Below are 13825 nucleotides of genomic sequence, written 5' to 3' on the forward strand. Positions count from 1 at the left end.
GGCCATATTGCTCCGCAATATGCGGTGGTCATTCTCTGACCTTTCCGCATCCTCTGTATTTGGTGGTGACGGGCTCGCACCCCAGTCTAATCAAGAAGCATGTGCTACGCACTGCTTCTCCTTCCCACCTGGCTACGGAGGCACCACTGGTCATTTGCTGTTGTGCCTTGGTTACTTTCACTCTCAATAACTTCTAAACTCTGATAGATAGACATAAACAGTAAGTGACAGAATTGTTCAGTAGGAAATGTACATCTATAAATAGTTTTGATGTAGCTCTTATGGTTCCCGAGTAATAGCTATGCAAAGTTGAGAGAGTTGAAAAATTCTAGTATTTTCAAGTTTGTTTTTGCAATATCTTGAAAACTACAAATGTTAGACAAAAACATATAAGCAACAAAATTGTTGCCCTTTGAGAGCTCTGCAAGGATATATAACTAGATTTCAAATCGGGTTTTTAGTTTTTGAGAGTTGAACAACTTGTTAAAGTAACTACTTCGTTCAGTTACTGCAATTTTTGAGCAGTGCAGTTGTGTTTTATGTAGTTTAATTGTGATGATGTCGAAAGTTACATCAACTAAACGTGTTCAAAGATTTCAAACAAATCACAAATCTAATGTTGAAAAGCAAGCACCAAAGTCGGCGGCAGAATGCAAAAGAGAGAGTCGTAAGTGTAAACACGAGCAAGATCAATTAGAGGCAGATGTCTGGCCATCAACATTGAAAAGAACAGTGCAAACATGCAACAATAAAGGTTACCACAACCTTTATTGTTGATTGTAAATGAAAATACCAATAAAATAAAACTGATTTTATTAAGCTTAAATTGTATTTTTCTTCATTTCACATGATGTTATTCATAGATCCACCTTCGGCTCCATGGAGCCAATGTCAATTTTTTTTTTGGGTGCAGTTTGAGAACTCCCAGAAAACTCTAACGAAACACTCTTGTTGACTTTCATCTGGATTCACATTTCTGTCCAACTTCCCTTTCTTTCTTTCACGATATTCCTTTGAACACTGGGCTGTAGATTTTGGCACAGTCACTTACGTATTAATCATTATGGTGATATAACGGTATAACGTAGTGCATCACTGCTCAATTGTACTTGTTGTGTCACTGCATTTGTTGCATACAAGTGAGTTTTCTTGGGTGCATGCATTGTACTTGTTGCATCACTGCACTTGTTACATCACTGCAGCAAAAGTACAATGCATGCGCATTGGGTTTCATGACGATTTCTAGGTAATGTAACACTTTTTTCCAAATAATGCCGGTAAAACTGTTTTTAATGTCAAAATACTTTTTTGTCATCTGCATTGGCTTTGCTGGGGCGGTTAACTCACTCTGGTGGTCAAGTGTCCTCGGCAGACTCCACACCGCCAACCTTCCAAAGAACTTTTATGACTGCATCCAAAACTACCTTTCTCAGAGGAAAATAATAGTAAGAACTCCCAACAGCCAGGTCTCATGGCAGGTCCACAGAGGGTGCCCCGGGGCTCTGTCCTAGGGACACCTCCTGTGGAATATTGTCCTAGATGAACTTCTAAACTACAATCTTCAAAACTTACAGTCACAGGCATGTGCAGATGATTTGGTACTCACCTTCGCAATGGACTCTTCACAACTAGAAAAAATGGCCAACAGAGCCCTCATTACCTTTGCAGGAAAGGAATGGGCAAACCATAATTTCCTCCACATCTCATCAACAAAAACTAGCTTCTTATTGCTCAAAGGAAACCTAAATATTAGGAGGCCCCCACAAATAAAAATACAGGGAACAATCCGTCTAACAGAGCAAATGAAGCACCTGGGGATTGTCCTGGACAGGAACCTGACATTCGCTCCCCACTTAAAATACATCCAAACAAAGATCCGAAATTACATGGCCACAGTCAGCACCCATGACCTACAAGTGCTGGCCGGTGCTTTCCCCCCCTGACCTGGAGATTGTCCGGACAGGCCTAATATATAACCTCACAAAGGGCAGTAACCTGCCTTGCCTATACCACGGACCCAACAAACACCCTAAAAATAGAGAAAAGACAACTTGATACTCACCTAATGTGGATATGGCAGAACCACTTGTTCAATTCCACCAAGGAAAACATCACGAGGAAATTCATACCCGATGTCAAAAGGACCTACCCAAAGCCGCTACACTCGTTTTTCCCAGGTCTACATGCTACCTTCCTGCTAATGGGACATGGACCTATTAGGGAGAAACTCTCCATCCTCGGCATCACTAACAACCCACTATGTCACTGTGACCTCCCTGACAGCTGGGAGCACCTAATGTACAGATGCAAACTATACGAAGATTTCGGATGCCAACTAATAACAAAAATATATTACCTGTCAATAGACCAGGAACATCACATCCTGATGTTCCTGGTCTATTGACAAGATATGCCAATGATCTCTTTGAGAGATGAAAAAACTTCCTGCTCAACTAAGACATAATTCTGATGTTGAATGTCTCTTCAGTAGCAACCGAGGTATACATCCAACCACGACCAAATCAAGCCTAGTAACAAAACTGATAGTACAACCTGGATGTGACCGGTGTGCCAGAAACAATGTCTTCACTGGATACGACACTTACCTGATTTGGACGCTGCACCGACCTTCACAACTTTCAGCTCTGCTGCCAGCGCTATCTGGCAATCTGTATCGCACTCCCTTGAGTGGTACCTGTAACCCCTCAACCCTAGTGGGGGAAGGAGAGGAGTTCTATCCCCCCACTTCTTATGGTGAGGAATGGGCCTGCTTCACTGACTGATTGGGTAACCTTCCCTAATATTCCCATACTTCTGTTTTTTTCCCTCAGTCTTTAGTCTTCCCCCCCCATCTATCCATATGCAAGCGAGTGCTCCACACTTTGAAAATTAAACATGTCAAAATTAACCACGATCACCAATTTTGGCTTTTCCAACTTCAGCATTTCCCTATGTTTGTTTGTTTGTTTTTTTTTAAGGCCCTAGCCACAAATCTCAGGAAACCACAACATTACACTTATACAAAATCCATACGCTTTCAAATCTCTGGCCTTCCCAGCGAACTGGTACACCATCAATGAAAGCAATGTGGAGATATGGCAAACATCTGGTACCGTTAGACACTAAGTACACTTTACACTTAAAAGTAAGCAGGAGAGCAACATGGCCTGAATCAGATAAGTTATAATGCCAGATCAGGAATAATCAAATAGGTCAATATGTTCCTTTTCCATTGTACAACTAACTGCTCTGAAGGAAGAGAGGAGCAATATATCAGCTTCTACTATCATAAAATAATTCACTATGCTGCATGGTTTTTGATATTTGTGCATGTTGTGTTTGTAAACTGCTGCTTTTAACTCAGTTTTTTATGCTGATTTCAGAAATGTTATTCATTTTTTTCTAACACATATCATTTTTTCACAAATCACTTAAGTTGATGTCATAAGTTGTATTATTGAATGTATTAAGTTAGGAGTAAATGCTGGGAATTTGTAAACTAGATCTTCACATATTGGCAAACTGCTTTCAGTTGTTTGTTTCTTCATCTTGGAAGCTCCATGCAGCAGCATTTATCAGTGTTAGCTCAGTTTACTTTTGAGGTTATCGTGTCAAACTTGTGCTGAAAAGTAATAAGTGAAATGTCTTCATAACAAGTGTTTGAACAATCCAAACTTATTTTTTTATATGTGTGAAAGTTATACAGGGTGATTCAAGAGGAATAGTAAATATTTTGGGAAGTTATAGTATTGATTATTCTGAGTACAAAAGTTCATATAAACATGCAAATGAACAAATGGATGAAATAGAACACATTCTTCGGTCGGTAGAACGTAGTCCTACTATTAGCACACGAAGAATTTCTATGCATATCAGTATTCCGCAGACAAGAGTATGGTGAACATTACGTGAGCACGGCTTGTATCCATTTCATATACAGTGGGTGCAACACCTTAGACCAGGAGACGATGCCCAGTGATAGGAATTTTGTCAGTGGGTAAATGCTAATCACTGATTAATTCCATTAATACTGTTCAGCGATGAAGCTACTTTCACCTGTGACAGTATCAACAATACCCGTAACTCATAGGTGGTCAGACAAAAATCCATATGCCACTGTAGAAAAAAAAATTTCAACGTCGCTTCTCTGTAAATGTGTGGTGCGGTATCATTGACAATCAGTTGATTGGGCCGGTTGTGTTACAAGATCGTATTACAAGGCCCATTTACCTAGAATTTCTGCAATATGAACTTCCATTACTGTTGGAGAATGTTCCCTTGGCTACAAGAATTTGTATGTACTTTCAGCACGGCAGAGCTCCTGCACATTATACCTGTCTGGTGATACAATATCTAAATCGAACTTTCCCAGAACAATGGATTGGCTGAGGTGGTCCCATTCACTGGCCGCCAAGGTCTCCAGACCTCAGTCCATTAGATTTTTGTTTGTGGGGATGGATGAAAAGCACAGTATAGAAAGAAAAGGTGAATACAAGAGACAAATTGCTTCCATACATTTTGGATACTGCTGCCCTCATAAAGGAACACCAAGACGACCTCAGAAGAAAAACACATCATATTACCACAAGAGTTGCAAAGTGCATTGAGGTTGGTGGTAGGATTTTCGAACATTTATTGTGAACTGTAAAATATTTGTCAATTACCGTATATGATGGCATATAAGATGCATGGGCATATAGGTTGTTTTGTTTTGTTATTTGGTTTTTAGGAGCATTAGCAACTAAGGCCATATTGCTCAGGGATATGCAGTGGTCATTCCCTGACCTTTCCGCATCCTCCATATTTGCATTAGCATTAGCATTAGTAGAGGCATTTGATGCAAGAAAGCAAGCTTATGCAGCATCAGCCAAAAAAAAAAAAGAATAAATAAATAAATAAAAAAAAAAAAGAAACCACTTCCACTTCACCCCTCTGTTCGTTCAAAATACCTGTCCAGCTGAGCCTTAAACTTATTTAGGCTATCAACTTCCACGGCAAGGGATGGAAGTCTGTTCCACCAACCAACCACCCGCTGGCTAAAGGCAAATTTCCACACGTCTATCCTACATCTGTCTTTCCTCAATTTGAATTTATGCCCTCTCAGGTGATTATTCTGAGCGAGAGGAAGAATCCCATCAGCATTGAGCATGCTCAAACCATTCAAGGCTTTATACACCTCTATCAGATCACCTCGCTGGTGCCTAGTCTCCAGACACCGTAATTTGCAAAACTTAAGCCTTTCTTCATAAGAGCACCCCTTTGTTCCATTCACTAATCTTGTTGCCCTTCTCTGTACTCGTTCCAGCAGCTCTACATCCTTCTTGAAATGAGGCCTCCAGACCTGTATACAGTACTCTAGGTGTGGCCTGACCATTGCCTTATACAAGGGAATAATCACCTCCTTATCCCTGCTAGAAAAATTCCTATATATCATTGACAATACACCATGAGATACTCTTGCAGCCCGTCTGCAATGCTCAGAGAACTTCATATCTGCCTGCACAACCACCCCCAGGTCCTTTTCATGCTCTATCACTGTCAGTGTAGTACCACAGAGTTGATATGTTGCTCTGGGGTTGCTGTTTCCCATGTGTAGTACCATTTGGTGGTGACGGGCTCGAATCCCGGTCTAATCAAGAAGCATGTGCTACACACTACTGCTCCTTCCCACCAGGCTACGGAGGTGCACTGGGCATATAGGACGCACTCCAATTTTAGAAAGGAAAATTAAGGAAAAAAAGTTTTAGTATATTCAGGCATTTAATATTTATTCTAATGTGTATAGTAGAAAAAAGCACATCCTAAACATATGATCAGAACAGCAAGAAAAATACTAATACTGTATAATAAAACATTATTTAATTATTATTATTAATTTACCAATAATCTAAACCTCCCAAGCACTTCCTAATTCATTTCACAAATATACGTGGTCTCAATTCTAATCTCAACGATGTCCATTTCCACTTGCAGTCTGCCAAACCCCATGTACTTTTTCTGACTGAATCTCAGTTATCGGTTGATTCAACTACTGCTCATCTGAGATGCCCAAATTATTCGTTGTATGATTCCTTTCGCCTCAAAGGTGCTACATGTGCATATGTCCGTTCTGATATTCCCTGTCAGAGACTTCGCAATTTGGAATCTCCTCTCTTTGATCTTCTCTGGTTTAAAATCTCTCTACCTCATTGTGTCAAATTCATCTGTTGTCTCTGCCGTTCTCCCAACTCCACTAATCACTTGGAGCTCTTTGACTTCCTCTCTTTGCAACTGGACTTTCTCCAGTCCAACTTCGTAACAGTGAGGTAATTTTCCTTGGTGATTTTAATGTTCACAACTCCAGCTGGCTTCCATTTTCTAGTCACACCGACCCAGCAGGTCGAGATGCTGAGGCTTTTGCAATTACTAATGACCTAGCACATATTGTTCATTTACCTACAAAAATACCGGACAATCCTAATCATTCAGCCAATACGCTTGATCTTTTTCTCACAAACAACCCTTCTAAGTAAACAGTTGAAGTAAGAGGTCCTTTAGGCACTTTAGATCACAACTTGGTGATTGTCTCTTCTCCAATGGAACCTTTATCTCATGGCTATTCCCAACCTCGTGTTGTTTGGCATTACAAAAATGCAAAATGGGATGACCTGCGAGACTTCTTTTCTTCTTTTCCATGGTCGGATTACTGTTTCAAAACTTCTGATGTCAACATTTGCTCAGATCGTGTCAGTGAAATTATTCTTGCAGGAATGAAATCCTTTATCCCACACTCCACTTTAAAATCTCGTCCTTTATCAAAACCTTGGTTTTCCAATAAATGTGCTAAAGCTGTTCAAGAGAAGAATGTTGCATATCGTAATTGGCTTGTTTCTAATTCTTCAGTTTCATTTTCTGCCTACACCAAAGCTCGCAACAATTGTAAAGCAGTTACTAATCGGTCCAAACTAGAGTTTGAACAGGCTAAGAGCAGAAAACTTGCCTTAATGGTAGCCGAGCATTCTGGTCTCTTGCTAAAGTTATTGGCCGCAACTTTTGCCCATCTCTGCTCCCACCTCTGTCCAAACCAGATGGTTCTGTTATCACTTCAGCGAAGGATAAAGCTGACCTGCTAGCATCCCATTTTTCTTCCAGCTCATGTACTAATCATCTTGGTAAAACACCTCCCACCATTCCCAACACGCTCCATTCAATGCCTCCTGTGGTCTTCCGTCAAAAAGATATCAGAAGGATTTTGATGAATCTTGATGCTAAGAAAGCTCCAGGTCCTGATGGTATTTCTCCAGTTGTTCTCAAAACCTGTGCTCCTGAACTTACTCCTATTCTTTGCCCCCTTTTTTCACTTTCTTATTCCAAAGGTGTTTTTCCTTCAGCTTGGAAATTTGCTCATATCCAGCCAGTTCCTAAAAAGGGTGACAAATCTCTCCCATCCAATTATCGTCCCATTGCAATTACTTCTGCTCTTTCTAAAGTAATGGAGAAATCAATTAACCGCCAACTCTTAAACTACCTAGAAACCTTCCGTCTGATCAACAATCGCCAGTGTGGATTCCGTCAGTGTCGATCCACTGGTGATATTCTGGCTTATGTTACCCATTTATGGACTAACTAAATAGAAAGGTTCTGTGAAACACAAGTAGTTGCTCTTGACATATCAAAGGCTTTTGATCGTGTTTGGCATAAAGGCCTTCTAAACAAGCTTCCATCTTTTGGTTTGCGAACTGTTTTTATTAATTGGTTATCCAGTTTTCTCTCTGATCGCTCACTGAGGGTGATGGTAGATGGCTCTCTGTCTTCTAACTTCTCCAGTAATGCTGGTGTCCCCCAAGGTTCAGTTCTTTCCCCCACTATTTTCCTCTTGTATATTTGTATTAATGACCTTCTTCCATTGACTGGAAATCTTATCCATAGTTTTGCCGGTGATAGCACATTGCATTCCACTTTCCATTTTGAGAAACCTTGTCCTGCTCAATCAGCTTCAACTTCTCGAAAATCTGCTACCAATTCCTTAAATGTCGATCTTCGGGTAATTCTCCAGTGGGGCAAAGACAACTTAGTTGATCTCAACCCTTCTAAAACTCAGTCTTGTCTTATATCTCGCAAAAGGATTCTTCTGTTCCTATGCTTATCTTTAGTGACACTCCGATTTCTAGGCAAAATGATATATCTCTTTTGGGGATTACCCTGACTTCTAATCTCTCTTGGCACAAGCACATTACAAATATTTCTTCCTCTGCAGCTAAAAAACTTGGTTTTCTCCTTCGCTCTCGGCATTACTTTTCTTCCAAACAGCTGCTCACTCTGTATAAATCGCAAATCTGCCCTGCCATGGAATATTGTTCCCACATCTGGGGTGGTACCCTCAAAACCTCTCTCAGGCTTCTTGATTCCATTCAGAAGAGGGCAGTTAGGTTAATTAATGATTCATCTCTAACAGAGTCTCTCCACTCGCTTTCTCATAGATGTACTGTTTCTGTTGCATGCCTCTTCTACAGATACTTCCATGGGCACTGTTCTTCTGAATTGGCTTCTATAATTCCCGCTCTCTCTTTCAAAACAGTCCGAACACGTGCCGCCACCAGCCAACATCCATTTACGGTCCAACTTCAAACCCACAGAACCAACTTTTCATCTTCCTCATTTATTCATTCAACTGCCGTTTTCTGGAACAACCTTCCTTCATACGTATTTCCTGAAAATTACAATCTACAGAAGTTCAAGTCCAATGTCAACAAATATCTTCTTTCGTCTTCTCTACCTCCAACCCAAGCACGGTACTAAGTACTATAGGTTCTAATACCTCTCGTGTTTGGGGTTCACATAAAAACAAAAAAAAAAAAAAAAAAAAAGTGAATAAATACAAACAATGAGTCATTTATCATTCTTTAATACCTCTCATTATGGATTTGTGCATGCCAGTTTCAAACAGCTATATCTCCATATCCATTGAGAATTGGACATGTTTATATGAACTTTTTTACTCAGAATAATCGATATTATAACCTGCCAAAATATTTACTATTCCTCCTGAATCACCCTATACAATCCTCAAGCAAAGATAAGATATTACAGAATTTGTAAAAAATGTGTATTGTGCTTATTTTGAAGTGAAACTCATAAAAAAGCAATGATAAACTCAAGAAAATCAGGGTAAACAATGATCAGCACAAGAAAATCAGGGTAAACAATGATCAGCACAAGAAAATCAGGATAAACCAAGATAAAAAATTGGTTCCTCATAAAGTTTGATGAACTTATGTTGAAGCATTGAGATTGTGGGAAAATGGTAAAAAGAAGGCTATGCCATTTGCAATTCCCATGATTTGGCAGGAGCCTACAAATCACTTTGATGACTGTCACTTTTGCTTAGTTAATGTAGAGGGATAAAATGCAAAGAGTAAGGTGGGCATTGTGTATTGTAATATTCCATTAGACCAGTCCCACGTGGATATAATCTACCAATTCCATGCCCTTCAACTTATATTGGAGAATACAACAGCAGAGAGTGCTGAAAGTGAAGCTTCTGAAGATGAAACTGAAGTCCACATGGCAAGAGACATTTAGTTCAGCCTTCAACTGTTTTCACAGCATCAACCAAATGATCTGGTAAAAGATTTAAATTTACCAAAGGAAACTGCAGAATTCCTCGGTTCTGGACTTAAGGCAAAAAACTGTCTACCACATGGGATGTTTTTCTCATGGTACAGACACAGAGGATGAGAACTAGTCCCCCTACTTTTCTGAGAAAATTCTAAGGATTTTTGCAGTAATATAAATAAATTAATGAGCAATTTAGGAATTAATTACAATCCTACACAATTGACACTTTTTACTGAATCATCAAAGAGGAGTCTCAAAGGTGACTCCACAATGGTAACATGGGCCAATTCCAATAGCTCATTCTGTGCATTTGAAAAATTTGTTGATAAATATAAAGTAGGAAGAATGTGGTTGGTTGGTCTGTGCTGACTTTAAAGTGATAGTCATGTTACTTGGACAGCAATCTGGCTACACAACAATGCCTTGTTTTTTTGTGCAAGTGGGACAGTTTGGCAAGGAGTGAGCACTGGGATGTCAACGTCTGGCCAAAGAGGGGCAGTTTGTTGTCTGGATCAAAGAACATAGATCATAAACCACAGGTAGAATCCAAAACTGGCCTCCTCCTCCTCCTTCCATCCTTGCACATCAAACTGGGTTTGATGAAAGTTTGTGAAAACTTTACCTCAGGAAGATACCTGCTTCAACTACCTTTCTACTAAATTTCCATCGATCACCCAAGAGAAGCTAAAACAAAGTATTTTTATTGGACCTCAAATATGAAAACTGATGAAGGAACTATGAATAAAAGAGAAAAACAGGCATGGACTAGCTTCATGTCTGTTGTTGAGAACTTCTTAGGGAACAACAAGGATCCAGAATACAAGAATATAGTTGAAAATATGTTGGCAAACTTCAAGAAGCTGGGCTGCAATATAAGTGTCAAGGTACATTGTTTACACTCCCACATTGACTACTTTTCAGGAAAAACAAAGTGTCGGTGAAGAACAGGGTGTTCACCAGGACATTAAAGATATAGAGATGAGGTATAAGGTATTATTCACCAGGACATTAAAGATATAGAGATGAGGTATGAGATATTATTCACCAGGACATTAAAGATATAGAGATGAGGTATTAGGGCAGGTGTAAATGTCAACATGATGGCTTACTATGGCTGGATGCTGAAGGACTGTAAAGTAGAAGGATATGCAAGAAAATCAAAGAAACGAAATTTTGACCCATCATAGATCGATTTTTATAATGAGAGCAAATTTTTACCACACTGCCATTTTTAATAGTTTTCATTATATATTTAAATATAAAAGTCTTTTAAAAGTAACATTTTTTTTATAATTTCAGTGCACAAATTCTGCCAAAATTAATAAAAATTGCATTTTATTTTGTGATTTTTTTAAGAAACCCAACATGGTGGAAACAAACAAAAGTCATTTTTGAAATCAGCATCAGAAAATGATTCAGAAACACCCTTTTCTGAGAAAAACATCAGTGATATTTTTTAAAAATGCAGAGTATTCCCAGAAGGATCTCAGTTGCCATTAAGAGCAAAGCTGGGCCTGCATTTTAAAAAGTAACAGTGTCTAAATAGTTTAAGAGTGTGGTGTGCAGGAATGTAAATATTGTTATTACCACTGTAGTGAGCCTCCAATTATATATGTGCTTGTAAATTTATGCTGAGCCTCCAATTATGTATAAATATATTGTAAATTTAAGTTAAGTGAACTAAAAATTATTTTCTGGGTATACACTTTTCTATAACATATAACAATAAAATAAGATTGCATGGTGGCAAGATATTCTCATGACATCTACTAAGTGAGTGTAATGATTAACTAGATACTATGAATTAATATTTGGAATATGTAAGTTATATTGCAAGCAATTTAATTTTTTCTATTTTAAATTTTTAATTTTTTAAATTGGTTATTACCAATTTCTATACTTAAAAATAAGCAAGATTTAGCAAACTTAATCATATAAAAAAGAGACAAAATAAATTATTTGAATATGTTATTTTATTAATATTAATAAGTTCAATAGCAAAGCTTAATTACATGGTACTCACCTTAGATGATCAGCAGTGGTTACTTGAGGAGGGTAGAAGAATAATTTTGGGGTTTAAATAATTTAGAGTTTACATGGGTTAATTAGTAAGGATACAGGATTAAATTAATTAAAAATTAAAATGGAATTAAAATATGCGCAAGAAGTAGAAGTGCACGACTCTGTCCTTGGTTGTTATTGAAGAATAAATTGAATTAAGAACTCTAAAATATGAAACTGGTGAAAAATACGTGAATTAAGAACTCGAAAATATTTTAGATATTTTAGAGTTCTTAATTCAATTAATTCTTCAATGACAACCAAGGACGGAGTTGTGCACTTCTACTTCCTTGCGCATATTTTAATTCCATTTTAATTTTTAATTAATTTAATCCCATATCCTTATTAATTAACCCATGTAAACTCTAAATTATTTAAACCTCAAAATTATTCTTCCAACCCTCTTCAAGTAACCACTGCAGATCATCTAAGGTAAGTACTGTGTAATTAAGCTTTGCTATTGAACTTAGTCCAACCACAGCGTTATTTAAGATATTCTATAACTTATCTAATTAATATTAATATTAATTTTAAAGGCAGAAATATACAAGTCTATGTAATTTAATATTTTCAAGCAGTTTCAATAAATACTTTAGAAAGTGGGCAGCTTGTTTCTAAAAACTTTCACAATTTTAAATATCATATGATGTATGGTAATTCTTAGTAATGGTAAATTCTAGTTTTGTACCTAAGGCTTGTTGTATCCAAATCTTTAGTTTGTGCTAGTCTATATCCATCTCCACCAAAGTAAAGTGAATTGCCCAAAGAGAGATTTCCACAGCCATTACCAAGGTTGCCACCAAATAGATTCTCCCAAAATTTACTAAGATAATTATTTTCATCAAATCTGTCAATCATACTAGTGGGATTTGGACTGGCTGGTGAGCAAATAGGAGCTGAAAAATATTATTTAAAATCAACATTTAATAATCTTATTTGAATATGATAAGTAAATTTATATAAATTGTATTTAATTAAAAATACTTCTATATTTCTTCTGACTAAGCAAATTATTTAAAAAGCCAGCCTTATGTGCTGACATTAAGCACATTTGTAGAAATTCTCAACTTTTTGAACCACTCCTTTCAATTTATGAAATTAGGGGCAAGGATTTTTCATTCCTTACCCCTAATTTATGAAAATCTAACTCAAAATCAATTTCTCTACAGAAATGAAAAATTAAAAATTTTTTTTAGTTTTTTTTTAAAATGACAACTCATACATCTAAATACAGAAATACCTCGCTTAGCATGGCTTCAAACAGCACGGGTTTCACTATAATGCAATTTTCAATTAAGTTGTTAGTTGTTAGTTATTTGGTTTTTAGGAGCATTAGCAACTAAGGCCATATTGCTCCGGGATATGCGGTGGTCATTCCCTGACCTTTCCGCATCCTCCGTATTTGGTGGTGACGGGCTCGAACCCCAGTCTAATCAAGAAGTGTGTGCTACGTACTGCTGCTCCTTCCCACCTGGCTATGGAAGCGCCTTTTCAATTAAGTAGTAGTAGTAATAGCAAATGAATGATACAAGAAAGCAAGTTTATATAGCACAGCCAAAAAAAAAAAAAAAAAAAAGTTTACTCATCCGTATCCTCCAAGAATTTGTCTAGTTCTGTGAATTTATTCAATCCATCAACGTCCACAACAATAGATGGAAGCCTGTTTCAACAATCAACCAACCCCTGGCTGAAGGCAAACTTCTGCACATCTCTCCTGCAACCATCCTTTCTCAACTTGAATTTATGCCTCCTCATGTGTGTAGTCTCGGCAAGTGGAAGGATACCATTAACATTCAGCTTATTCAATCCGCTCAAGGATTTAAATACCTCAATCAGATCTCCCTACAGGTGCCTAATCTTGAGACACTGCAATTTGCAGAATTGAAGCCTTTCTAGGTAAGAGCACCTTTTTGTTGCTTTCACCAATCTGATTTCCTTTCTCTGTACCCATGTCAGCAGATCTACATCCTATGAAAAGTGAGGCCTACAGATTGTATACAATACTCAAATGCAGTTTAACCACGGCCTTATACAAAAGGGATAATAACCTCCTTATTCCTGCTAGAAAAGTTTCTGTATATCATTAACAAAACTTCATGAGCTGTCCTAATAGCATGCCTGCACTGCTCAGAGAATTTCATGTCTAACTGCACAATTACCCCCAGAT

The 13825-nt window shown here is 37.8% G+C and overlaps 1 protein-coding gene across 2 annotated transcripts in view; it reads right to left on the bottom strand.

Moving 5' to 3' along the window:
* Positions 1-13825, bottom strand: part of LOC150086817 (reelin-like) — a 1004591-nt gene that overhangs the window by 545549 nt on the left and 445217 nt on the right. For both annotated transcript variants that reach the window (XM_090372773.1, XM_090372772.1), the window contains exon 28: positions 12347-12554. In XM_090372773.1, the coding sequence (XP_090228899.1) occupies positions 12347-12554 (208 nt within the window). The remainder of the gene's footprint in view (positions 1-12346; positions 12555-13825) is intronic.

Source organism: Mastigoproctus giganteus, chromosome 4 (genome assembly GCF_048544385.1).
Source record: "Mastigoproctus giganteus isolate SK-2022 chromosome 4, ASM4854438v1, whole genome shotgun sequence".
NCBI classification, from domain to species: Eukaryota; Metazoa; Arthropoda; class Arachnida; order Uropygi; family Thelyphonidae; genus Mastigoproctus; species Mastigoproctus giganteus.